This window comes from Terrapene carolina, unplaced genomic scaffold, assembly GCF_002925995.2.
Source record: "Terrapene carolina triunguis isolate 2854851 unplaced genomic scaffold, T_m_triunguis-2.0 Scaffold244, whole genome shotgun sequence".
NCBI lineage: Eukaryota > Metazoa > Chordata > Testudines > Emydidae > Terrapene > Terrapene triunguis.
In genome coordinates, this window is record NW_020664595.1 from 804,296 (window position 1) to 829,376 (window position 25,081).

A 25,081-nucleotide genomic window follows, 5' to 3' on the forward strand; every position below is an offset into this window, starting at 1 on the left:
CGATTGAACTCCCCAATAAGACGATAAATCTGTTTCAGTAGCGAAGGCACCCAGACAGGTTTATGGTCAATGAAACATGGTCCCAATGCCCTGGCTCAATGGTTACAGGTACACTTACGCATGTATTCCCATTACAATGGACTCAACTCTCTGACATGGTTAGTTACCACCCTTTACTTTGTACATGTTGGTTCGATCAAAACATTTTTTTCCATCATGCTGTCATCTGACCTTATTTTTGAGAGGTCAACATGTTCCTGTTCAGGGCCGGCTCCAGGCACCAGCAAACCAAGCATGTGCTTGGGGCGGCACATTTTCAGGGGCAGCATTCTAGCCTTTTTTTTTTTTTTTCTTTTTTTTTCTTTTGTTGCTTCCAGTGGCAAAAGCTTAGAGCCGGCCCTGGAAGCAGCAGTGTGTCATGTGCAGGGGGCGCCCTGGGGCCACTGCGGTTCGTGCCGCGGGGGAGTAGCACCCCCACCTTGTGGCTGGGCCGGGCAGGCTCCGAGCGGGGAGCACTCAGGCTGGGGGCCACCCCGCGGGGCACAAGGAGCCGCCTGCAGGTGTCGGGGCTGAGCAAAATGGTCCGAGCCGCCCAGGGACTACGGCAGGGCGGCCAGAAGCGGCAGCAGCAGCGGGGCTGTAGAGGGCGGGGCGCTGCCGTGCAGGGCCTGCGTACCGCTCTCTGGGGCTACCCTGCCCCTGCTCCTCAGCCCCCTGCCGGGGCGGTTCCCCAGCTCTGCCCTCCCGGGTCCTGGCCAGTCCTGGAGGCGGGAGCCCTGGCTGGAGGGACCCTGGGCTGAGGCACGGCCCAGGAGCCTCACTGCTTCCCCCGACTCTGCCAGCGCCGGACTGGCTGGAGGCGAGGGGGGAGCGGGCGGAGTCAGCACTGGTTGCAGGGAGCCCAGGGCTGGGGTGGCAGAGGGTGCGGGTGGGTTGGGGTGGGGGGAGAGCCCAGCACTAGGGCTGCAGGGAGTGTGTGGGGGGGGGGAAGGGAGCCCAGGGCTGGGGCAGCATGGGGTGCGGGTGGAGGAGGGCACAGCGTGTTTGTACCATACTCGGTATTGGTGTGTTCTAGTACCACCCTTCTGGAATGTGCTTGTGTGAGTATCTTGTGCGTAGTGCTTCTCAGGAATGTGTGTGCTTTTGCAATACCAGCCCTGTTCTTGCCAGAGTCTATGAGCCTACACACAGGCAGAGCCTGACTTCTGCTCACAGCTTGACTTTTGCTAACTTTGCTTTATATTAGCAGGGTTTGACCACTACTTTAGTTCAGGCCTCAGGCCTCACACCAAGCCTCTTATACCAGGCTTCATGTCTCAGGCTCTCTCTTTTTCCTGCATTTCTTTTCATACATTCAAGGACTGCATTAGCCCTTGTGCCACAGCATTGCACTGACAGCTCACATTGAGGCGATTAGCCTTGATGATCCCCAAGTCCTTCTCTTAATCACTGCTTTCCAAGATAGAGTCTTCCATCCTGTAGCTCAGTGGTTCCCAAACTTGTTCTGCCGCTTGTGCAGGGAAAGCTCCTGGCGGGCCGGGCCGGTTTGTATACCAGCCACATCCGCGGGTTCGGCCGATCGCGGCTCCCAGTGGCCACGGTTCGCTGCTCCAGGGCAATGGGAGCTGCTGGGAGGGGCAGGAGCCGCAATCAGCTGAACCTGCGGACGCGGCAGGTACACAAACTGGCCCAGCCCTCCAGGGGCTTTCCCTGCACAAGCGGTGGAACAAATTTGGGAGCCACTGCTGTAGATATAGCATGCATTTTGTTAATCTTTCTTAGGGTATGTCTATACTTACGTGGTAGTTCGACGGCTGGCTATCGAACTTCCGGGTTCGATTTATCGCATCTGGTCTGGACGCGATAAATCGATCCCGGCAGTGCTCGCCGTCGACTGCGGTACTCCAGCTCGGCGAGAGGAGTACCGCAGAGTCGACGGGGGAGCTTGCCTGCCGCGTGTGGACCGCGTCTGAACCACGGTAAGTTCGAACTAAGGTATGTCGACTTCAGCTACGGTATTCAAGTAGCTGAAGTTGCGTACCTTAGTTCGAATTGGGGGGTTAGTGTAGACCAGGCCTCAGAAGTGCTATCTTACATTTGGCTATATTAAAACACATTTTGTTGGACTGCGATGATTTACCCAGGTGATTCAGATCTTTTTGTAACAGTAATCTGTCTCCCTCATTATTTATTTCCCCACCAATATGCCATCTGCAAACTTGATCAGCCAAGATATCATATCATCATTGTGATGGGGTTTAGCAGGTCCTGAGCCCCCCTGCTGGAGTCCTTGTGGTCCAGCAACACTCCATCCCAGAAAGGAGTAGGGAAGGTGAGTTCTCTAAGTGGCCTAGAGAGGCTGCTGGGAAGCAGCCAACCCAGGCCCAGCCGGCCAATATAAAAGGAGCTGCAGTACCCGATTGAGTCAGTTGCTGTCAGGAGCCAGAGGAGCGAGAATGGTGCTCCTGGCTGGCTCAAGGAACTGCAGTACCAGGGACAGAGCAGTTGCTGGCAGGGACTGGGGGACCAAGAAGGAGCTCCTGGCTGGCTGCTGGGACTTAAGCAAAACTTCAGCCCTAGTTAAGGGTGAAGGAAAGGTATTGGGGGACAGTGGAGAAGTGCCCCAGCGAAATGCTGCAATTAATACAGGGATGCAGCAGGCAGCTTCTCCTTATAGGGTCCCTGGGTCATGACCCACAGTAGTGGGCAGGCCCAGGTTCCCCCAACGGCCACATGCGGAGTGGCCTATTCCTCAAGGAGGGAGTCGAACCGGGCTCTGAATGAAGATTGAAGACCCCGAAGACGGTCAGTAATTTTGGAACTGTAATACACTCTGAACTGAAAGTGACTCAGCTGGAGACATATTTCCCCAGTTGATACACCCAGAGCTTAGTGTTTTTGTTATAATAGCTCCCTAGGGGACACTGTGCCACTGGATAATTTTTACAAGTAAATATCCAGGCACTGTCCAAAGTGAGGAGAAATTAAACCATATTTTCTGCCTTAGTCCTTACTTTCACCAGTATGAACTCAGGAATCAGATGGGTCTGTGTCCTGTACAATTATTTAAAAATAGTATTAAAAAGATTGTGCACTTTCTACAATCAAGATATGGAAGCAATAGGTACAAGTTATTTACCTACTCATATCTTATCTGACATTGATATTAGTGATCCATTATGACTAAGTTCTTCCTCCTAATCTTCCAAACCAAGGGTTCTCCACTTTCCCTGGAAGTGGTTCAGATGAGGTATAAGAATGATTCAGTTTGAAAAACCTGCTTTAAGGGGAGAGACTTAAAAAGTTCAATCTGTTTAGCTTATCAAAGAGAGGAATCTGAAGCTGGATGAATTTGGATGAGAAATAAGACACATTAAAGTTAACCATTAGAACAGCTTGATACGTGTTATGGTTGATTTTTCATCACATGGAGTCTTTAAATCAGCAATTGATATCCTTATAAAAGAAATGCTTTAGCACCACCAGAAGTTCTGGATTTGATGTAGGAATTATTGGGTAAAATTCTATGGGTTGAGGACCTTGGCAGAGCTAGACATGTCACTTGTCAGTGGTTCATTTTCCCCCCTCTTAAAAGGATCTCAGAGGGTAATTTGAAGAAATTATTATTCCTTCAATCTGAAAGTTCTCTTCTAGGGTTCTGCTGTGTTCTAGATTTGTTTGCAAATGAAATTATCCAGTGTGTTCATGCAATCACATAACTCTTAAAATTTGGCTTTTTATGTTCATATGTAATTCAGAACTCCTCATTTTTGTGTTTTGTTTAACTGTATACAGGCAAGAAGTAAATCAGCACTCTTTGATGCAACCACTATTGCACATGAGATGGGCCATTCTCTTGGCTTCTCTCATGATAATCAGAAGCCAAATACAGCTAGAGGTTGTGTTTGCAAATGCCCCAAAAGAGGAAAATGTGTCATGTGGTCATTTAGCCCGTGAGTAATACTTGGTTTTAAAATTTTGTAATACAACAATTATGTCTTTTGATAAGGTCATTGTAAAGGAATCCACTAAGGTTTTACTCTCAGATGGTGGGAGAATCTGACCGCACCCCGTTATTTACACTATGTGGCTCCAGCACAGGCCCCAATTCCTTAAGTTTTGCAAGGAGGCCCTGCCCTTTGCAGGGCTCCTTGAATCTCTGTGGATGGGAGAATCAAAAGGAAAGTTAAATGCCCCAGTGACCCGAGAGTTTCCCCTTCCCGGGACCTCTCATGGGTGGAAAGAAGGTCCACAGCGCTGCCAACAATACAGCACATGTGTAATGGGTTTTGAGAAATCTCTCTGGCTGGGCTGCTAAATCAGGCTTACTCTGTCCAGTTTACTATGGGAGTTTGCTGCACTGCCATAGGGTCAGGGAGAAGGTCTCCTGGATGGGAGTTCCCCCTGTGGCCTCAGGAGTCACTCCAGCAGCCTTCTACTTAGGGCAATCTTGCTCCTCCTCCCTCCAGCTGATTGCAGTTTCCTCCCTTTAAAAGACCTCCTCCCTACCAAGACCAGAGGAGTGGGACTATCCCTTCTCCCACCACCTCTCTGGCACTTTCCTCAACAGTGGGGTCTATACATCCTATCACAGTAATCTTGGAGAATAGGTGTTTTTTTAATGGGTTTGTTGCCCTTGGTGCACATGAGACAGGATGGTCCTTCATCTGCATTGCATATTATATATGAAGCACAGAATGGTAGTTGAAAATGTTCTCCTTTAAATCATTGAACATGTGCATTCCACGCTTGATGTGTGCACATCTCACGCACAGCTGCTGCTGTGCACCGCTGGTATGGCTATAAAGGGACCACCCAACCCTGAGCCACCTGAGTCCCTTCTTACCACCTGTGATGGTTGCTGGAAATGCTCTTTTTGTATTTGAAAGTTCTCCCAGAGGACTATGTTTTCTTGTTTTGTAAATAATTAGTGTTTGTTTAGTTAGTTAGATTTTTTTACCAGCTCAGGATTTCACTCAACTCCCAGTACCAAGAGATGCCTTGGTCACCCAGTTTCAAACCCTGCATTTCCTGCAATAAGGCTACGCCTATGAGCAACCTGTGCTCAAGTTGCTTGAAGTGCCTTCAGGAAGCTCATATTGGAGAGTGTTGCCAAATTTGCAGAGACTTTAAACCTCACATGAAGAATGATGCAGAAGCCAGGCTAAAGTTTGTACTCATGAAGGCGTCCTTGAGATCTCCATCTGAGCCAGGTTAGTCAGAGTCAGCACCGAGTGCCAGAGTGTCAGTAAGGAGTGTGCCTCCTACCATACCTGAGTCTCGATACTGCTCACCCTGTGTCTAAGACACCCAATGTCTAAGAAGAGGCATCAGAAGCAGACTGCCAAAAGGGGGAGATCTCTGGCACCAAAGTCTGCTAGGCAGGGGGATAAGAGTAGACTGCTGTCCAAGCCCAAGCTCTCTCCTGCTTTGGTACTGTAGAATAAGACATTGTTGACTCCAATTCCTAGGCAGTTTCCATTGAGTCAGGAGCCAGAAGGAGCTCCTTCTGCATCTGTGGCACCATAATGACACTATCCCGATATTGACCATGCCGGAGGCATTTGTGGCTGCCAGGAACATCCCGACCCTGTTGATGCCGGTATCACCAACAGTACAAGAATCGATATTGTTGGTGCCAGCAGACACGGGAGAACAGATAGCGTTGCTGCTACGCGTGGTATTGTGCCAGCCTCATGTACCCCTGACTGCTTGTCCTTCAATACTGTCAAAGGGAAAACTTGCAATGTTCGCTTCTCTGTGGGCCTCTCCACCTCAGCACTAGTCACCATCGTAGTCTGAAACTGCACCTCTGTGGTTAAGGGAAGGAGAACTGTTGTCTTCTGAATCAGAGGTTCTGTTCTACATTTCTCATCCTCGGAGCCACTGCCATTGCTCCTTCTCCAGATGTTTCCACTCTTCCATGGATCCACTCATAGGAGTACCACTGAGTGGTTGGCCAGGAGTTCACTGAGGGCTGTGTCTGTCAAGTGGCCTCTTTGTAATCCATGGGGCTTCCCTCCAATTCCAGATTGTATTCCAAGCCCTCCAATTTGGTGACCTTGGAAAGGGAAGCAGTACCTACCAATCAGGCAGTGCCTGGTCTTCTTTGAGTAGAGTCCCTATGGGTACTCCACTGTAGGTGTGCTTGCGTCCCTGCGCTGCTGATCAGAGAGGCTGTGAACTTTTGTTCTCTAATCATTTTAGTTGCCCTTCTCTGAACCTTTTCTAGTGCCAGTATATCTTTTTTGAGATGAGGAGACCACATCTGTACGCAGTATTCGAGATGTGGGCATACCATGGATTTATATAAGGGCAATAATATATTCTCCGTCTTATTCTCTATCCCCTTTTTAATGATTCCTAACATCCAGTTTGCTTTTTTGACCGCCTCTGCACATTGCGTTGACGTCTTCAGAGGACTATCCACGATGACTCCAAGATCTTTTTCCTGACTCGTTGTCGCTAAATTAGCCCCCATCATATTGTATGTATAGTTGGGGTTATTTTTTTCAATGTGCATTACTTTACGTTTATCCACATTCAATTTCATTTGCCATTTTGTTGCCCAATCACTTAGTTTTGTGAGATCTTTTTGAAGTTCTTCACAGTCTGCTTTGGTCTTAACTATCTCGAGCGGTTTAGTATCATCTGCAGACTTTGCCACCTCACTGTTTACCCCTTTCTCCAGATCATTTATGAATAAGTTGAATAGGATTGGTCCTAGGACTGACCCTTGGGGAACACCACTAGTTACTCCTCTCCATTCTGAGAATTTACCATTAATTCCTACCCTTTGTCCACTGGATCCCCCTTGTCCACATGTTTGTTGACCCCTTCAAAGAACTCTAATAGATTAGTAAGACATGATTTCCCTTTACAGAAATCATGTTGACTATTGCTCGACAATTTATGTTCTTCTATGTGTCTGACAATTTTATTCTTTACTATTGTTTCGACTAATTTGCCCGGTACTGACGTTAGACTTACCGGTCTATAATTGCTGGGATCACCTCTCGAGCCCTTTTTAAATATTGGCGTTACATTAGCTATCTTCCAGTCATTGGGTACAGAAGCCGATTTAAAGGCCAGGTTACAAACCATAGTTAATAGTTCCGCAACTTCACATTTGAGTTCTTTCAGAACTCTTGGGTGAATGCCATCTGGTCCCGGTGACTTGTTACTGTTAAGTTTATCAATTAATTCCAAAACCTCCTCTAGCGACACTTCAATCTGTGACAGTTCCTCAGATTTGTCACCTACAAAAGCCGGCTCAGGTTTGGGAATCTCCCTAACATCCTCAGCCGTGAAGACTGAAGCAAGGAATCCATTTAGTTTCTCCGCAATGACTTTATCGTCTTTAAGCGCTCCTTTTGTATCTCGATCATCAAGGGGCCCCACTGGATCTTTAGCATGCTCAAGCTACCCTGAGAAGTACCAAGGGAAAAAATTTCCAGTGACTGTGCGTGGGGGTGTACATACACTAAGAGTGGAATGGACATGTGCAACACATCTTGAAGAACAATACTTACAAAGGGTTTGTAAGTGTTTTTCCCTTTTAACAGACCCCTATTTGCTTGTTTTTCTGGAGTCAACTCTGCTGAAAACTATACAGAAGTCTCTAGGTTTTAAATACACCTCTACCCCGATATAACATGACCCAATATAACACGAATTCGGATATAACGTGGTAAAGCAGTACTCCAGGGGGGAGGGGGTGGTGCACGCTCCCACGAATCAAAGCAAGCTCGATATAACACGGTTTCACCTATAACGCGGTAAGATTTTTTTGGCTCCCGAGGACAGAGTTATATCGGGGTACAGATGTAGTAATTCTCCTGCTAGGCCTGATGACATATACTTCATGTTGCCTTTTTTGTTTGAGCAATGGACATTAAAACCAAATGCAGCATCCTTCTCTTTCGGCTCTCAGGATGTTGTAGTTAAAGCCTTGGTACATTGTTGGCTATGACATTTTTTCATTGTTTGGGGAATCAGCTGGATGAGGCTATTAATGACTAAAACAAAACAGTTTTACCCACCCCTATTCAGAGTATGAAGCACTGTCTTCATAATTCAGGGCTAACTTCTCCATCAGGTGGTTTACCTTCAAAAACAAAACTCTGTCCACATGTATATTCCCACTCATGGGATACTTGGGCTAGCATAGCCTAAATGGTGGAATTCTACCTAACAGGTTACATTGGATTGCTCACATGCCTCTCTTGTCCAGCCCCTTAGTAAACATCAAACTTTCCATGGTGAGCATATTAAACTGGCTTGGAACTTCATCAGCCTGTTCCTTTCATTCACCACCAGCTGAAGGATTAGAAACCACTCTGGATACTTCCAGATCTGTATCTTTAGGAGCTCAGTTGGATAGTTGTTTTGTTTTAGTATAGTTGTATAGTTTAAATTTTTACAAGTACAGGTATACGGTTTTTTTTATATTGGCATAGCAGAAATAAAGACCAAGAAGTCAGGTTTTAGAATCATAGAACCATAGAACTGTAGGGTTAGAAGGGATTGCAAGGGTCATCTAGTCTAACACCTTGCCAAGATGCAGGATTTTTTATGTCTAAACCTTCCAAGAAAGATGGCTGTCCAGCCTTTTGAAAACATCCAGTGAAGAAACTTCCACTGCAGACCGAGATGGACTTGCTGTAACTTTTCCTTTCGCATGCTAACCTAAGGACTTCCTACACTGTGTTCCAGACATCTAATATATCTTTCTGTTTTTACAATACTGGTGGGAGTCACTCCAGATTACGTAGCAAGAGCATTGTTCCCTTTCAATGTATGAGTCTTCTCTAAGTGTCCAATTCAGGTGGATTTGCTGAGAGGAGCTGTGAGATTCGGTCCCAGGAGGTGGTGAAACAAAGGGGCTTACCCCAGTGTGAGAATGTGACATAAGAGGGTTAGCACAGTGAAGGGGTCCTGCCAGGGTCTGTTACAGAGGCATTTGAAAGCACCAGATCTCTGAATCCATTGGAGAGAAAACTGTCAGGGGTCCCCTTTCATATGCAGCTAGATTGCCACGTGCAATTGGGAAGGCCCTCAATGTGGCTTAGGGCCAATCTCGGTGAGGGCTAGAGTATGGGGAAATTCTCATCTCTCAAGGATCAGGCTGGTTCCCCTTACTGTCGATGGGCCAGCTTTTTTCCCTACACTCCTTGGTGTTCATACTGGCCTGGCCAGATTCACAGGGGTAGAAGCACAAGTGGTGCTGCTGGCACCATTTTTATTCTTTAGGATTCAGTTGCTGACAAGCCACATTGGCTTGTATTGATTCAGCAGGCAATACAAAAAGTGAGGTCATGGAACTTGGGTGGAGGGATTGTAGGGACCCCCTTTTCTCCTCTCTTTATTCTTACAGCCGATCATCAATGCAGATGGTAAGGTCCACAAGGGCACCTAGGCCCACAGGTGTATCTACATGGGCCAATTCGTCTTTGATTTCTTCCTGCAAGCCCCACTGCAATTTGTACAGTTGTGCTGTTTCATTCCACTCTGTATCCACTGTGAGGCAGGGGAAATGTGCCACGGAGGAGGCTACTGTGCCCTGCCCTTGCTGGAATGCCCTCAAAGTGGCCTCACTGGTTCAAACTCAGTGCAAGTGATCAAAGATACTGACTGGAGAATGGCATCCCAGTTTGAAAGTACTGGCCTATGGCCTTTGAGCATAGGGGAGGCCCAGTTTAACACATCTCCTGTCAGCAGACTGATTAAAAAGAATCGGCTTGGATTGGTCATAGGCATTGATTTTGGGATGCATCAGAAACAGAAGTCAGTACTGGTTCATGAAGCCTGGGAACTGCCAGCGGTTCCTGTAAATCATTTAGGCAAGGGTACTGCAGGCCCCTGTTCAAGACAAGGTGCTGCGGGCTGTGTTCACGGCATGGTATTTGGGCACTGAGCTGCCTCAATTGCTCCTGCAGCCACTGTTTTTTTCCCAACCAGTTGTGCAACTTGGGCCTGCAGTGCTGATTATCCACCTGGAGGCAGAGGCCTGTTCAGGTCAGTCTGATGCTTCCAGTGGCTGTGGTGGTGCTGCTGGGTCCACCCTTCTCATACCACGCTTAGTCCCATAGGGTTATTGTGGCCTGTACAAACTCTTACGGCCAGGTCGTGGGCAGCCAGACCTATTGGTCAGAGCCAGAATCCACAGTCAGAAGACAGGAGATGAAAGTCATCTGGGTCTGGATACTGGAAGGTCAGAAGCAGGAGACAAACTTGAGATCTGAACCATGACTCGGGCCATGTCAGGATACCTTGGCCTTAGAGGTAGGAGGCAAACTGAAGATCAGAACCATGAATCAGATGCCAGGAAATCTAGCTATGGGAGCAGAAGCAGGAAGTGCAAGTTGCCAAGTCCAGAACAGGCAGGGGCCCAGTTGTTCTGAAACCTTCCTCTTTTTGCTGCCGGCTTCAGTAAGGCCAATCAGAGGCTTTAGGACTCCACCAATAGGACCTCAGGGGCAGAGCCTCAAACTGGGGCTGGGCTTCATAGGTTCTACGTAAGCAGTTGGCAGCAGGCTGTCAGGTGGAGGGTGGAGTTTGGCTTCACCCTGTGCACTCAGGTTTAAGACCCATGAGTCATGAAATACAGCTAAATCTTTAGGTGTTTGTTTTTCAAAAAATCAAAAGATCATCATCTGTCCATTGTTTAGGTATCAGAGATGATACCCACCTTCTTCTTCAGCTTCATACATGTGCCAAAGAAGGAATTATTAAATGGCAAAAAATGCATTCATGTATTAGCTCCTCCCCTTCCAGAATATTGAGTTCAGCAAAACTCACATTTCTGAAAACCAGGAAATACAGAGTTAAAGTAATATCCCACCAAAGTATAACTGTGTTCCCGAGGAGCTGGCAATAGCCACTGAGAATCATCTGCATTCACTCCTGAGGCATTCACTGTGTTAGGTGTAGCTGTATTGAATGGTGGAGGAATAAATTGGAACCGCTTGGAAGAGCTGTGATTGTGATATATGGAGATTTCATTGTAAGGTGGGTTATGAGATCAGTCGGTGGATTTAAGTATTGATAGGGGAAAATATAGTTTTGGGAGGTATCCAGTGTGCAGGTGTGAAGAGGCTGTAAAACAGTATGAAGTGGTTGTTAAATTTTACAAGGATAGTATTGGTTGGGGAGAGCAGGATCAGTATTTGAGTGTAGGGGAAGTGTAGGTACCACCTCTCCATTACAGTGAAAATGTAGAATGGGAGTATGTGTTATGGGCATATTGGGGTATCACTCAAAGGTGTCAGAGTTGAGGTTGGAATTTTACCTTAACTCAGAATTTCCTGGTTTTCAGAAATCTGAATTCTGCCATTTCTGGAAGGGCACAGGCTATCAACTGGTAACCTTAAATCTGCATTTTAAAAAATGGCATTTAATTTAATAGTTTTTAAAACTGAAGGAAAATATTTATTAGTGGAAGTTAGTGGACTCTTAGATAGCTGTAGTACTTACCGAGGTTTGCAGTTATTATGCTACTGTGGAAAGTCTAGGTACAGTAGAACCTCAAAGATACGAACACCAGAGTTACGGACTGACTGGTCAATCGGACACCATGTGAAACTAGAAGTAATCAATCCGGCAGCAGCAGAGACACACTCAAAAAAAGCAATTACTATACTGTGCCTGTATTGCATCTAAAAGTTAGGCACATCTGGGCTGCCTGTTCCACTCTCACCCCCACACGTGGGGCAGCCACTTACAGCAAGGCGCTGGGGCTGTCAGCTTAAGGCAGCCACAGCCAGCAGAGCAAGGGCAATGCTGCGATCTGTGCCACTTTCACAACCTGGCCTGGAGTGTCAGCTGCTGGATCTGGAGCCCGAACTCTGCTTTATTCAGAGTTACAAACATTTCAGGTGTCCCGAGGTGTCCGTTAACTCTCAGGTTCTACTGTAGTAATAATAATTAATAATAAACCCTAGCTTTTCTATAGTGCTTTTTCATCAGTAGGTCTCAATTTGACATAATTATCCCTATTTTACAGATGGGAAACTGAGACATGGAGAGATGATAGAAGACTGGCATGTCACCCCTTCATCCCTTATCCCCACCATTCTCTGCAACATCTAGCCCCTTGCCAATACTTAGCTCCCCTTCTTCTTCCCATCCCATAAACCATTAGCGGGCACTGTAGAAGCCATTACCATAGAAGAAGTTGTTCCTTGCTGTCTCCTGCCCTATACTGCTGTGTACACAAACTGTAGGCAGCAGCTTACTCGAGGGTCACACGTTACTTGAGGTGCATGCTGAGTTGGGTCCTTTCTGCCTCCTACCCACCTCCAGCTGAGACTCCTGCCCTGGCTTCAGCCAGGCTTCTCCAGCTATGTCCCAGGTTGACCCACTCTAGCCCTCCTCCAAACTGGGCCTCTCCCTGACAGTTGTGGATAGTGGAGAGCAGAACCAGGACCCATTACAATAATGGTCCCTGTATAGATCAATGGGACAAGAGTACAAGATCTGTTGGACTTTCTACCAGGACTAAGGCAGCTTCAATGGCTTTTTCCAAACACTTTCCTCTTGTGGAAATTTGTAGAGCAGCAACCTGGATTTCAATGCATACTTTCACTAAGAACTACTTATTAGACTTAGAGTCTATAGGAATCTGCATCCCACCCTCTTGTGTTAGTTACTGCTTGTTAGTCTATCCCATCAGTGGGAGTATGCAGAGGCCCCACAAAGAAATAATAATGAAGATAACGTACATGTAACTGGAGTTCTTTGAGATTGACCCTGCCTATGGACACCCCCCACCCCTCTATTCCCACTTCTTTGGAATCCTACTTACCAGGGGACCTGAATGGAGTCGTGGGGGGGGACTGAGGTGGCTGGAGAGCCACAGCCTTTTATATCCTTGCCATGGAATGTAAAATGTCTGCTAAGGAAGTGTGTGAGTTATCCAGGTGGCATTACTAGCTTGGGTTTCACCTCTCAGAGCATCCCATAAGTGTGAATATTCATATGGAATAGTCCATATTGAAAAACTGATTACAGGTAAGTAATCTTCATTTTTCTAACATTACCTTTCATAGGCCCCTGCTGGGACATCCTTCCGAGTTCTCCAAAGCCATGATGTCTGGTTCTTTCTGACCATTCTTCTCTCTCCTGGATGCAGCAGAAAGAATTTCTCACCTGGGAATTTTTTCTGTGGACAAAGTGCAAAACTGCACATCCCCCACACTTCAGTTACTGGCTAACCTAAGCTGAAGTTATAGTTTTGGGAAACTTTGACTGGAGAAAAAGGGAGAGGAGTCAGTGAGAGGGGGGAAATTCTCAACTACTACTGGTGGGCTCTAAGTTGCATATACAGGAAGACTACCAATCAGGTCTGTACTAATGGAAGCATTCTGCAGGAAAGAATGACCCAGGTTTTGTGATTCATTATAAAATCAAAAGTATTTTAATTCATTTCAATTTTAACTTGTTGACCTGGGAACATTCCATTGAAAACATAATACAGGGTTGATTTGATGCTACAGTATATACATTTTTAATGTTCAGTGTTATTCCTGAGTCAAGCATAGTCTGATTTTATACCTAAGTGTGTACGGGGAGATGTCAGCAAACCAGTAAAGTGCCTGAAACCCACTATGGCTTATTGCTAAAAGCAGCCAGGTCAGCAGGCTGTAAATTGGCCATTCAGCAGTCTCAGCTTGACCAAGGAAGGAGGGGAGGGAGTTTGGGGTGCCACAGAAAGGCCAGCTTGACCCTGCATCCTTCCTGATAAGAATTGTGTTGAAGTTGCTGATATGTGCATTTTAGAAGAGCAGGATGTGCCCCAGGAATGTCTATTGGGGCCTCAAGGCTGCAAACTCTGAAAAAACCCACACCTGGTTAATCAATACTCAGAAGAAAACCTCTTGTTGGACCATTGAAACTGTTTGTAACAAGTTTTCTTTAAGGGACATGTCATTGTATAAAATAAGGGGGGAAAGTATGAGGTAGGGGGACTCTCCCTCTGGATGCATCTTGTGTTCCCTACCGGCAGACGGGCTGTTGCTGTGCCACTCGAGCGCCACACTCAGCTTCGGTAATTATTGAGGGTTGTGGTTGTTTTACTAACCTGTTGCAGACGTGTGTAAGTGCTGGAGGCTAAGTAAAGTTTAGCTTTAAATGAAAGCACTCTTGTGTTGTCCGTTTGTGCCAGCCATCTATCGGTTGGACGACCGTGTCTCCCCTGATTTATTTCCTGACACCACTTCGCACAGAGTAAAAGTTACCAAGAGCTTTGGTCTGAAAGAACCCCAGGTAACAAGTGCATAGTCAGTTTGTCTCCATTCTGTGTTGTGTATTAGAGAAGTTAGTATAATTTTAAATCAGATCTCCAAATCTCATCTGGGTGAATGGCCTGAAGATAATACACCTTTCTACTTCAAGAGTGTTGTTTGGGTTGCAAAGTCAAGCATTTAGAAATTAGGAAAATGCCACATTTAAGATTCCCATTACACCTTTTTGCATTTAGTTCTCAATTGTTTGAATTTGTCTAGCTTCAATTTCCAGTCATTGCATGTTGCTATACCAAGAGATTAAAGTGCTCTCTAGTATTAGATATTTTCTCCCTGTCCAGGCGGTACATATGCACAGAGTTCAGTAACTGCTCCAGAGCAGTCTATTTCAACATGATAAGAAAACCAGGAAAAACTTGCCTTCTTAACATACCAGAAAAGAAAATATTTGGAACACAGGTGTGCGGTAATGGTGTAATAGAAGATGAGGAGGAATGTGACTGTGGTATGGATGAGGTTAGTAATTAAAGTCTTTAGTTTTAGGTATATTTTACAGAAGCATTAGTAAGTTGGTTTTATCCAACTTCAAAACTACTCCATGAGACATATGGTTTTATGATGGAAGTGCTATTCATGGTTCCATAGTTAAGACTGGATTGAGTTTTGCACAAAAAGCAGGGATTCAACTATTTTGTTATTACATATGAAGAACTCATCTTATGCACATCAAAATTACAGCTTTGAGTACAAAGCAAATTACTCTTTGAGTACACAATTAACTTTATGAGGATGTTTAAAAAAGAAAGTGAACGCCCGCCAGGAATTGTGTATGCCCCAAACTGGCCATCATGTATAATGAGGCATCACTTTGTGTACATTTCTTATGTGAATTCTACTGTATGTATTACTTGCCTAAAACAGGATTGAGCCCTTTTTATACAAAGCTAGCCCCCATCCTTGATGGCCACAGAGGGTCCTTTTGCAAGAAGCCTGTGTGCTTCCACTGGTGAAGGGAGGGTGCAACAGATGTGGGGGGTTGTGGAAAGGGTGTGCAAAGCACAAGCCATCTGCAACATTTATTTCAGTCATTGGGTTGTAACTTCTATGGAACAAAGAACTGGAAGTCATTTGAGTCCAGTCCCCTGCTATCACAGGAATCCCCGTCTCATTATCCAATCAAGCTCCATCTTAAAACTAGTTAGTTTGTCCCCTACTACTCCTATTGGAAAGCTGTTCCAGAATCTCACTCCTCTTATGGTTACTTCTAATTTCCAGCCTGACTTTATTCATGGCCAGTTCACTAGGTAGGATGGCTTCCTGCCTTTTTATGCATCTTCAGAGTGCATGCCATATCAGCTTGGTCCTAGTGTTTAAAATTGGATTTCCCCCACTTGTGTTAATGTCAACGCTCAAGGCTTTTACAGAGTAGTCAAGTCAGGAGAAAGAGTGATGTTTTAGCCACGCACAAAGAGACAACTGATTGTTTCTTCTTCTGCTTCTTCCTCTCTACCCCACTAATGGCACCAAACCTGGACTCCAGCAGGATTGGTCAGAAGTACTGGACCCTTACTTCTGCTGCAAACAGAACTGTTATCCTGAACATAGGGCACTGGCCCCCCCAATGAAAGTCAATCCTGAACTGAGAAGGTCCCTTATATCATGAATGAAAATCTTAATCCAAGAGTCTCCATCAGCGAATGTGAGCAGCCAGTACAGTTACATTGTCAGAGTGGAGTGGTTCCCAGAGGATCAGTTGACAAGAGAAAGGCCTGTAGATCTTGCTTCTGGCCTCAGCCAAAAGGGATCCACTCTGCACTTGTGAATCTTGAATCTTGTTCCCCTGCCTGCTGATCTGGTGTCTCTGAACCCAGCTATACTGCTCTGAACTTCAGCAAACCGTGGTACTTCAGGAATGCCCCTTGCTATGCTTGTCCACCCAGAGATCCTCCTGTTTCCGACTGAGATGTTTTTCACACACTCGCATTACAGTCCATGGCCAGCTCCTTGTAACTACGCTGGACACAATAGCAAAGAGGTTGAATCCTGGCTTTAAGTGCAGAGTTGAACTCAGCCAACATTATGAAGTCATTACCAGCACCTCCATAGTAGGCTTGTGGTACTAATTTAGATGGCATACATGAGCCGAAAGAGTCAAAGTTGTTAACATAACCCAGTCATTGTCCAACATTAACCAGTGTTAAACAAGATTTGGTATACAGACACCACAACCTGCTTAGTATTAAGGCAAGCACCCCAAATCCATTGAACCTATTATTAACCATGCAGAAGAAAAGGAAAAAACAGTTCAAGCATTTGAAATGTAAAGTATTAAATAAGGCTTTCATTTTGACAATATCCCTTTTTCCTTTTCCTTAGCTGGACAGAGTTTTTACTAGGAAAAAACCCCTATTTAACAGTGTTTTAAATGGTGTCAAACATAATAATAACTATTCTTGTTGGGGACAAGAGAGGAAGGTCAATGGAGATGGATTAGAACTGTTGTTTTTGCATTTTTCTTGAAGTCCGATCCTGGCAAAACAAGACAAATACACAACAGAGGAGAGAAAGGAACACCAAAGATAGAAAATGCAGTTTCTGTCTCTGGTGCCGACTCTAACTTGCAACCTTATTGGTGCAGAAACACAGGCATAGCACAGGGTCTTATCAGTCACTCTTTGACATGACAAACTTGTACCACCATTGGGATGTTTAGGGCATTGTTTTTAGCTGCCTTTCTGGTCACAGGCTTACAGCCATGTTGCAAAGTATACAGTCTTATCCAGCTAAAGCAGGCATTTATTAAACAGAAGGAAAAAGGAGCGTGTTAGGAAAGAGAAGAAATAAGGTGAGGAAGTAAGAGGACACACAGGGAAAGATTGGGGGTGGGTGTGGAGAAAAAGAGATGAAGTGTCACATCCCAGCTGGGGTTCTGGAGTTAGCATGTGGAGGTGGCAGTGCCCTTCTGGGTTCCTTTCTCTGGCCTGATTTGGTCAGTGGTATCAGTATAACCCACTTTGTTTAAATTAATTAATTCTGTATCCATCTTATATGCAATTGTTTAAGAAAAGATGTAAAGGTCATTGTGACAATATATAAACTTTCAGTTACTTTGAGGACCTGCTTCTTCTCTGGTGAACAGCTGACACATGTCCTTTCTATCTTGTATTGTTGCTGCCACCATCCTGTATTCACTCCTTGTTTCTTTTAGACTCAGAATTAAAAGGATTTAGTCTTTTTTCCCCAGGATCTGGAAGCCCAAGAGATACGCTCTTGCTTGTAATAATTATTATATAGCATCACTTCAAGAAGTGGCAGTCAGGTGCCTAAATAACTAAAGGCTTGTCTACACTTGAAATGCCAGGGTGGCACAGCTGCAGCGCTGCTAACTCAATCAATCACCACCCATCATCTGCAGCTAATTTACATGCCACAATTCTATTGGGTAGAATGGCTCTGGTTCGAGGGGAGACTGGAAACATGCAGCTTATGTGGCTAAACTCACTGATCTTTAAAGATTGCATAGCTGCATACTAGCTCAAACATCAGTGCTTAAAAGGCTCCCCACCTTAAAAGGTTATCTTGGCACCACTCCCATTTTGGCAACACAGACAGGAGAACTGAGGCAGGAGTACAGGGGATGCCCTTAAAGCATGGCGACATTGGGACTCATGGACTATGCTATCCCCACACCTAATATCACATAGTACCAGTCTCACTAACACAATCCTGCAAGCCAGTAAGTCAATTAGAAAATCAGTGACAGATTCATAAAGTACATTTTGGCTTCTTTGTGTTACTCTAGTATATTGGTGCATCTGCCTTTAAAAGTTTACATTAAAATGAAATTATTAAATTTTGTTTGCAAATATCTTAAAATCATTAGAAATATTACATATATCTATGGTACTTATGTAACTGTAATGTCAGCACCTCACAATCTTTTAAAATTTTTAAATGTATTTATCCTCACAACACCCCTGTGAGATCGTACTTCCCTATTGCCCCCATTTTACAGATAGGAAACTGACGAATAGAAAACTAAGTGACTTGCCTAAGCTCACAGCAGAGCAGACAATTGAACCCAGTACCCGTAGTCCCAAGTGGCTGCCCTAACCACTGGACCATCCTTCCTCTCTTGTAGGCAGCATTCTATTTGGATTCCTTGAGTAGAAGAAATAGCAAATAATAGTAGTAATAATAATATCTTTTAAAAAATTCTACGTAATTAGCACTAGGTAAGAAACAGAAGTTTGTCTCTCAAATTCACTAAGCTTTGTTAGTGTTTGAAATCAAACAATAAATGGTAAGAGTGCTGTTATTCCAGGAGAGTCCCACAACAGATTTTTAAGGTGAGGTGCCATTCATTTTCTACTTGAAGGTGTGCCTACGGAGTGGTTGTTGCCTATCCAATTGTACAATAAAACAAGGTGCTGCTTGTGTTTCTGGACTTTGCTGCAAAAACTGTCAGGTAAGAAAAACGTATAGTAGGTTTTGTATTTTATGGTAAGCTGACTGTTTCATTACTTGTTTTAAAAGTTAGTAGCCAGTGCAATACTATTCATTTTCACAATTTCCTGCTCAAGTGCTGCATCTGCTAATCCCATGTAGATGGGTTGGGATTAGAGTTGAGCAATTTGTTTTTAGCAAATAGTTTATTTGCTGAAAAAGGAAATTTTAGTCAACCCAAAACCATTTGCTAATTCATGTAGAGTTCTCTGAATGATTTTGACCAAATCAAATGTTTTTGGATAACAATCCATTATCATTATGCATGTCTGAATAGTCAATGGGCCAGGGAAAGTGTGAGAATGATTTTATAACCTGGCAGTTAGGGCCCTCACCTAGGATGGCAGCTAATGCTGTCAATGACAGACTGGTGAGAGGTTGAAAGGACCTGCCCATCAACATCCTCTCCAGAATGTTCTGCCTCCGTTGGCAGTGCATGGCTCCAAGCCCTATTGGAATGTCTACTCAGCTTTTGGGAGTGAGCCTCCCAGCCTAGGTCAACAGACTTGTGCTAGTAGTGTGTGCTCTAGTGTGCTGTGTAGACAGTGCTTTGATGTTGTGGCTTGGGCTGGAGCTCACACTCCAAACCTGGGGCAGAAGGAAAGGCTCCAGCCTGAGTCAAAATGTCAAAGCACCAGCTACACAGCTAAAAAAGTGCACTAGCACGAGCCCTCCTAGCACAAGTCTGTGGACCTTGGCTGAGAGGCTCCTTCCCAAATGCTGTGTAGTCATACCGTATGTGAGTTCAAAACATCCCCCAATTGATATTTTCCCCAATATTATCTTCCTACCTGGACTTCTAATTTTTGTCTATTGTCCTTCTCTTCCTTCATCGTCATTCTTGGCTTCCTGCCATAGTATGGAGTGCCTATATGTCCAGAGTCATGTGAGCCTGGCCACTGTCAAGATGGCTCACATGAAGGAGGACAGCCTATTCCAGCTCCCAGTGCAAGATATCCTTATTTAAAGAGAAATAAGTTCCTCTTCTGCACTCTCTGGAGATCTGTCTGAGATTTCTCAGATCATCTGGAGGAGACCATGGTGACAGCCATTCCCCCAACTTAGGATTCCACATAAAGGATAAAGTCATCTCCTATAGACCCCAGAAAAGCCTGTGTCAACAGCAGAGAGTTCTTGTGCTATCACTGATGCAATAAGTGTGGCACCTGTTGCTGCAAGAACCAGTACAGTAGTAGAAAGTGCTTCCATTCAGCCCACCCTACAGATCAGTATCTCAATTGGTCAGGACATATGGGACTCAGCAGAGAAGCTTGTGGGATTGAAGAAACTCTATATTCACTTCCACTACCTACCATCCTTACAGCCCTTTACTTCTGTCCTCATGAGTAGGAGCCCTCTGAGAGCAATCCAGCTTCATCACATCACCCGATCCTTCCACCCCAGTAGCTGAGAAAAACTGGGCAAAAGTTCAAAGGATGTTTTCTATAGATGTGTAGCACTAGGCACACAGCCAGGCCTTCTTTTTCCCCTGTGCCCAGTTATTCAGGCTGCATTTACTCAAAGATTCATGGAATCCTCTAGAATTGGCAGAGAAGGAAGCATCCGGACTCTCCTTTCAGATAAAACAAAGCACATTCTTACAGATCTACTTTGCTACTCCAGGCTTGTCTTCCTCTCCCCAAACAGAAATCTCTGATGTCTCCTCGTGGAGGTCCAGCCATCAGCTCAAGCTCAACATGGCTAAAACAGAACTCTTCATATCTTTCTCTCCATCCCCACCATGCCCTCCCCACTACCTCCTTTTGATCATTGTGGACAACACCATCCTGTCTGTCCCTCAGGCCCGTAACCTAGGTGCCATCATTGACCTGGTCTCTAGTACCTCACGTCTGAGCAGTTTGTTAACCTTGCCAATTCTTTCTGTATAACTTTTTAATCCAGTCAAACACCTAAAACTCTCATCCCAGCTCTCATCATCTCACAATTCAATTACTGCAATATCCTTCTCTCTGGTCTTGACAAATGCAATCTTTCCCCACACATATCCTTTCTAGGGCTGTCAAGCAATTAAAAAAATGAATCTAAGTTAATCACACGATTAATCGCGCTGTTAAACAATAATAGAATACCCATTTATTAAATATTTATGGATGTTTTCTACATTTTCAAGTATAATGATTTCAATTATGACACAGAATACAAAGTGTACAGTGCTCACTTTATATTTAGTTTTGATTACATATATTTTCACTGTAAAAAACTAAATAAATAGTATTTTTCAATTCCCCCATTACAAGTACTGTAGTGCAATCACTTTATCATGAAAGTTGAACTTACAAATGTAGAATTATGTACAAAAATAACTGCATTGAAAAACAAAAAAATGTAAAACTTTAGAGCCTACAAGTCCACTTTGTCCTACTTCTTGTTCATCCAATCGCTCAGACAAACAAGTGTGTTCACATTTGCGGGGGATAATGCTGCCCGCTTCTTGTTTACAATGTCACTTGAAAGTCAGAACAGGTGTTCACATGGCACTGTTGTAGCTGGCATTGCAAAATATTTACATGCCAGATGCACTAAAGAGTCATATGTCCCTTCATACTTCCACCACCATTACAGAGGACATGGGTCCATGCTGATGACGGGTTCTGCTCGATAACAATCCAAAGCAGTGTGGACCGACGCATTTTCATTTTCATCATCTGAGTCAGATGCCACCAGCAGACAGTTGATTTTCTTTTTCAGTGGTTGGGTTCTGTAGTTTCTCCATCAGAGTGTTGGTCTTTTAAAACTTCTGAAAGCATGCTCCACACCTCGTCCCTCTCAGATTTTGGAAGGCATTTCATATTCTTAAACCTTGGGTCAAGTGCTGTATCTTTAGAAATTTTGTTACCCGGGGTTCTTTCAACCCAAAGTTCTTGGTAACTTTTACTCTGTGCAAGGTGGTGTCAGGAAATAAATCAGGGGAGATACGGCCGTCCGACCAATAGATGGCTGGCACAAACAGGACAACATAAGAGTGCTTTCACTTAAAGCTACACTTTACTTAGTCTCAAGCATTCACACACATCCACAACAGATTAGTAAAACACCCCCAACCCTTGATAATTACCAAACCTGAGTGTGGCTTTCGAGTGACACAGCGGCAGGCTTCCGGTGGCCAAATCTTCCGTCTGCCGGTGGGGACTGCAAGATGTATCCAGAGGGAGAGTCCAAAAGAGTCCCCAAACGAGTCCAACCATATCAAGCTTTTTCCCCTTATTTATACATTAGTAATAGAATGACATGTCCCTTAAAGAAAACTTGTTAAGCAAGCAGTTCCAATGGGCAAGCAAGAGGCTCCTTCTGATTATTGATTAACCAGGTGTGGGTTTTTCCAGAGTTTGCAGCCTTGAGACCCCAATAGACATTCCTGGGGCAAATCCTGGTCTTTTAAAATGGATGTATCAGCAACTTCAACACAATTCTTATCAGGAAGGACGCGGGGTCAAGCTTCCCTTTCTGAAGCACCCAAAATTCCCCCCCGCTCCTGCCTTGGTCAAGCTGAGACTGCTGAATGGCCAATTTACAGCTTGCTGACTAGGCTGCCTTTAACAATAAGCCATAGTGGTTTCAGGCACTTTACTGGTTTGCCAAAATCTCCTCGTACAATTTCATATTGGTAACTTCTTTGTGTTTTGTCAAATCTGTAGTAAAAGTATTCTTAACATGAAGAACATGTGCTGGGTCATCATCCAAGACTGTTATAACATGAAATATATGGCAGAATGCAGGTAAAACAGAGCACGAGACATACAGTTTTCTCCAAGGAGTTCAGTCACAAATTTAAGTAACACTTTTCTTTTAACGAGTGTCATGAGCATGGTAGCATGTCCTCTGGAATGGTGGCTGAAGCATGAAGGGGAATACAAATGTTTAGCATATCTGGCATGTAAATACCTTACAATGCCGGCTACAAAAGTGCCATGCAAATGCCTGTACTCACTTTCAGGTGGCATTGTAAATAAGTGGGCAGCATTATCTCCCGTAAATGTAAACAAACTTGTTTGTCTTAGAGATTGGCTAACCAAGAAGTAGGACTGAGTGGAAGTGTAGGCGCTGAACTTTTACATTGTTTTGTTTTTGAGTGCAGTTATGTAACAAAAAATCTACATTTGTAAGTTGCACTTTCATGAATAAGAAAATGCACTACTGTACTTGTCTGAGATGAATTGAAAAATACTATTTCTTTTATCATTTTTACAGTGCAAACATTTCTAATAAAATAATAATATAAAGTAAGCACTGTACATTTTCTATTCTGTGTTGTAACTGAAATCAAAATATTTGAAAATGTAGAAAAACATCCAAAATATTTAATAAATTTCAATTGGTATTCTATTGTTTAACAGTGAGATTAAAGCTGCGATTAATCTTGATTAATTTTTTAACCATGATTAATTTTTTTGAATTAATCACGTGAGTTAACTGTGATTAATCAACAGCCCTAATCCTTTCATAATGTTGCTGCAAAGATCATTTTCCTAGTCTGTCGCTTTGACCATGTCACCTGTCTTTTTACTTCTCTCTCTTGTCTCCCTCTTCTATATCACATTAAATATAAGCTACTTTTCTTCACTTTCAAGACCTTTCTTGACCAATCCTCACCATGTCATCTCTCATTTACTACTGAGTGGTCGACGCTCAACTCCAATCCACCCCTGAGGTCAGCCTCCATTACCCACTTGTTAAATTTTCAAACAAGGACTTTCATGCTTTCTCCCATGCTGCCCCTCATGATTGTGAGGAGCTCTCCATAAACATTGATTAAAACTAAGCAATTACCCTCCAAAACCCACCTCAAAACTCTCCTTTTCCTTAATGCCTACCAAAAATTGACAATAGTTAGTCATATTGTTTCCTTGTATGCTCCCCTATCTATCTGAATCCATCATTTGTCTCTTGTCTTATACTTGGGCTCTGGCTCTTTGGGGCTGGGACTGTCTTCTTGTTCCATATTTGTATAGTGCCGAGCACAGTGAGATCTGGGTCCTTGGCTACGGCTCCGAGGTGCTACAGTAATACTTAAGAACATAAGAACATATGAAAGGCCGTACCGGGTGAGACCAAAGGTCCATCTAGCCCAGTATCCTGTCTACCGACAGTGGCCAATGCCAGGTGCCCCAGAGGGAGTGAACCTAACAGGCAATGATCAAGTGATCTCTCTTCTGCCATCCATCTCCACCCTCTGACAGACAGAGGCTAGGGACACCATTCCTTACCCGTCCTGGCTAATAGCCATTAATGGACTTAACCACCATGAATTTATCCAGTTCTCTTTTAAACGCTGTTATAGTCCTAGCCTTCACAACTTCCTCAGGTAAGGAGTTCCACAAGTTGACTGTGCGCTGCGTGAAGAACTTCTTTTTATTTGTTTTAAACCTGCTGCCTATTAATTTCATTTGATGACCCCTAGTTCTTGTATTATGAGAATAAGTAAATAACTTTTCCTTATCCACTTTCTCCACATCACTCATGATTTTATATACCTCTATCATATCCCCCCTTAGTCTCCTCTTTTCCAAGCTGAAGAGTCCTAGCCTCTTTAATCTCTCCTCATATGGGACCCATTCCAAACCCTTAATCATTTTAGTTCCCCTTTTCTGAACCTTTTCTAGTGCCAGTATATCTTTTTTGAGATGAGGAGACCACATCTGTATGCAGTATTCGAGATGAGGGCGTACCATCGATTTATATAAGGGCAATAATATATTCTCAGTCTTATTCTCTATCCCCTTTTTAATGATTCCTAACATCCTGTTTGCTTTTTTGACCGCCTCTGCACACTGCGTGGACATTTTCAGAGAACTATCCACGATGACTCCAAGATCTTTTTCCTGACTTGTTGTAGCTAAATTAGCCCCCATCATATTGTATGTATAGTTGGGGTTATTTTTTCCAATGTGCATTACTTTACATTTATCCACATTAAATTTCATTTGCCATTTTGTTGCCCAATCACTTAGTTTTGTGAGATCTTTTTGAAGTTCTTCACAGTCTGCTTTGGACTTAACTATGTTTAGCAGTTTAGTATCATCTACAAACTTTACCACCTCACTGTTTACCCCTTTCTCCAGATCATTTAAGAATAAGTTGAATAGGATCGGTCCGAGGACTGACCCTTGGGGAACACCACTAGTTACCCCTCTCCATTCTGAGAATTTACCATTAATTCCTACCCTTTGTTCCCTGTCTTTTAACCAGTTCTCCATCCATGAAAGGACCTTCCCTTTTATCCAATGGCAGCTTAATTTACATAATAGCCTTTGGTGAGGGGCCTTGTCATAGGCTTTCTGGAAATTTAAGTACACTATGTCCACTGGATCCCC

The 25,081-nt window shown here is 44.2% G+C and overlaps 1 protein-coding gene across 1 annotated transcript in view; it reads left to right on the forward strand.

Annotated features, from left to right (window-relative positions):
• Positions 1 to 25,081, forward strand: part of LOC113407719 (disintegrin and metalloproteinase domain-containing protein 20-like) — a gene marked incomplete at its 3' end in the record, with an annotated part of 214,612 nt that overhangs the window by 104,372 nt on the left and 85,159 nt on the right. The window contains 3 exon segments of the mRNA XM_026657440.1: positions 3,796 to 3,953; positions 14,585 to 14,759; positions 18,622 to 18,711. Coding sequence (XP_026513225.1) covers positions 3,796 to 3,953; positions 14,585 to 14,759; positions 18,622 to 18,711 — 423 coding nt within the window.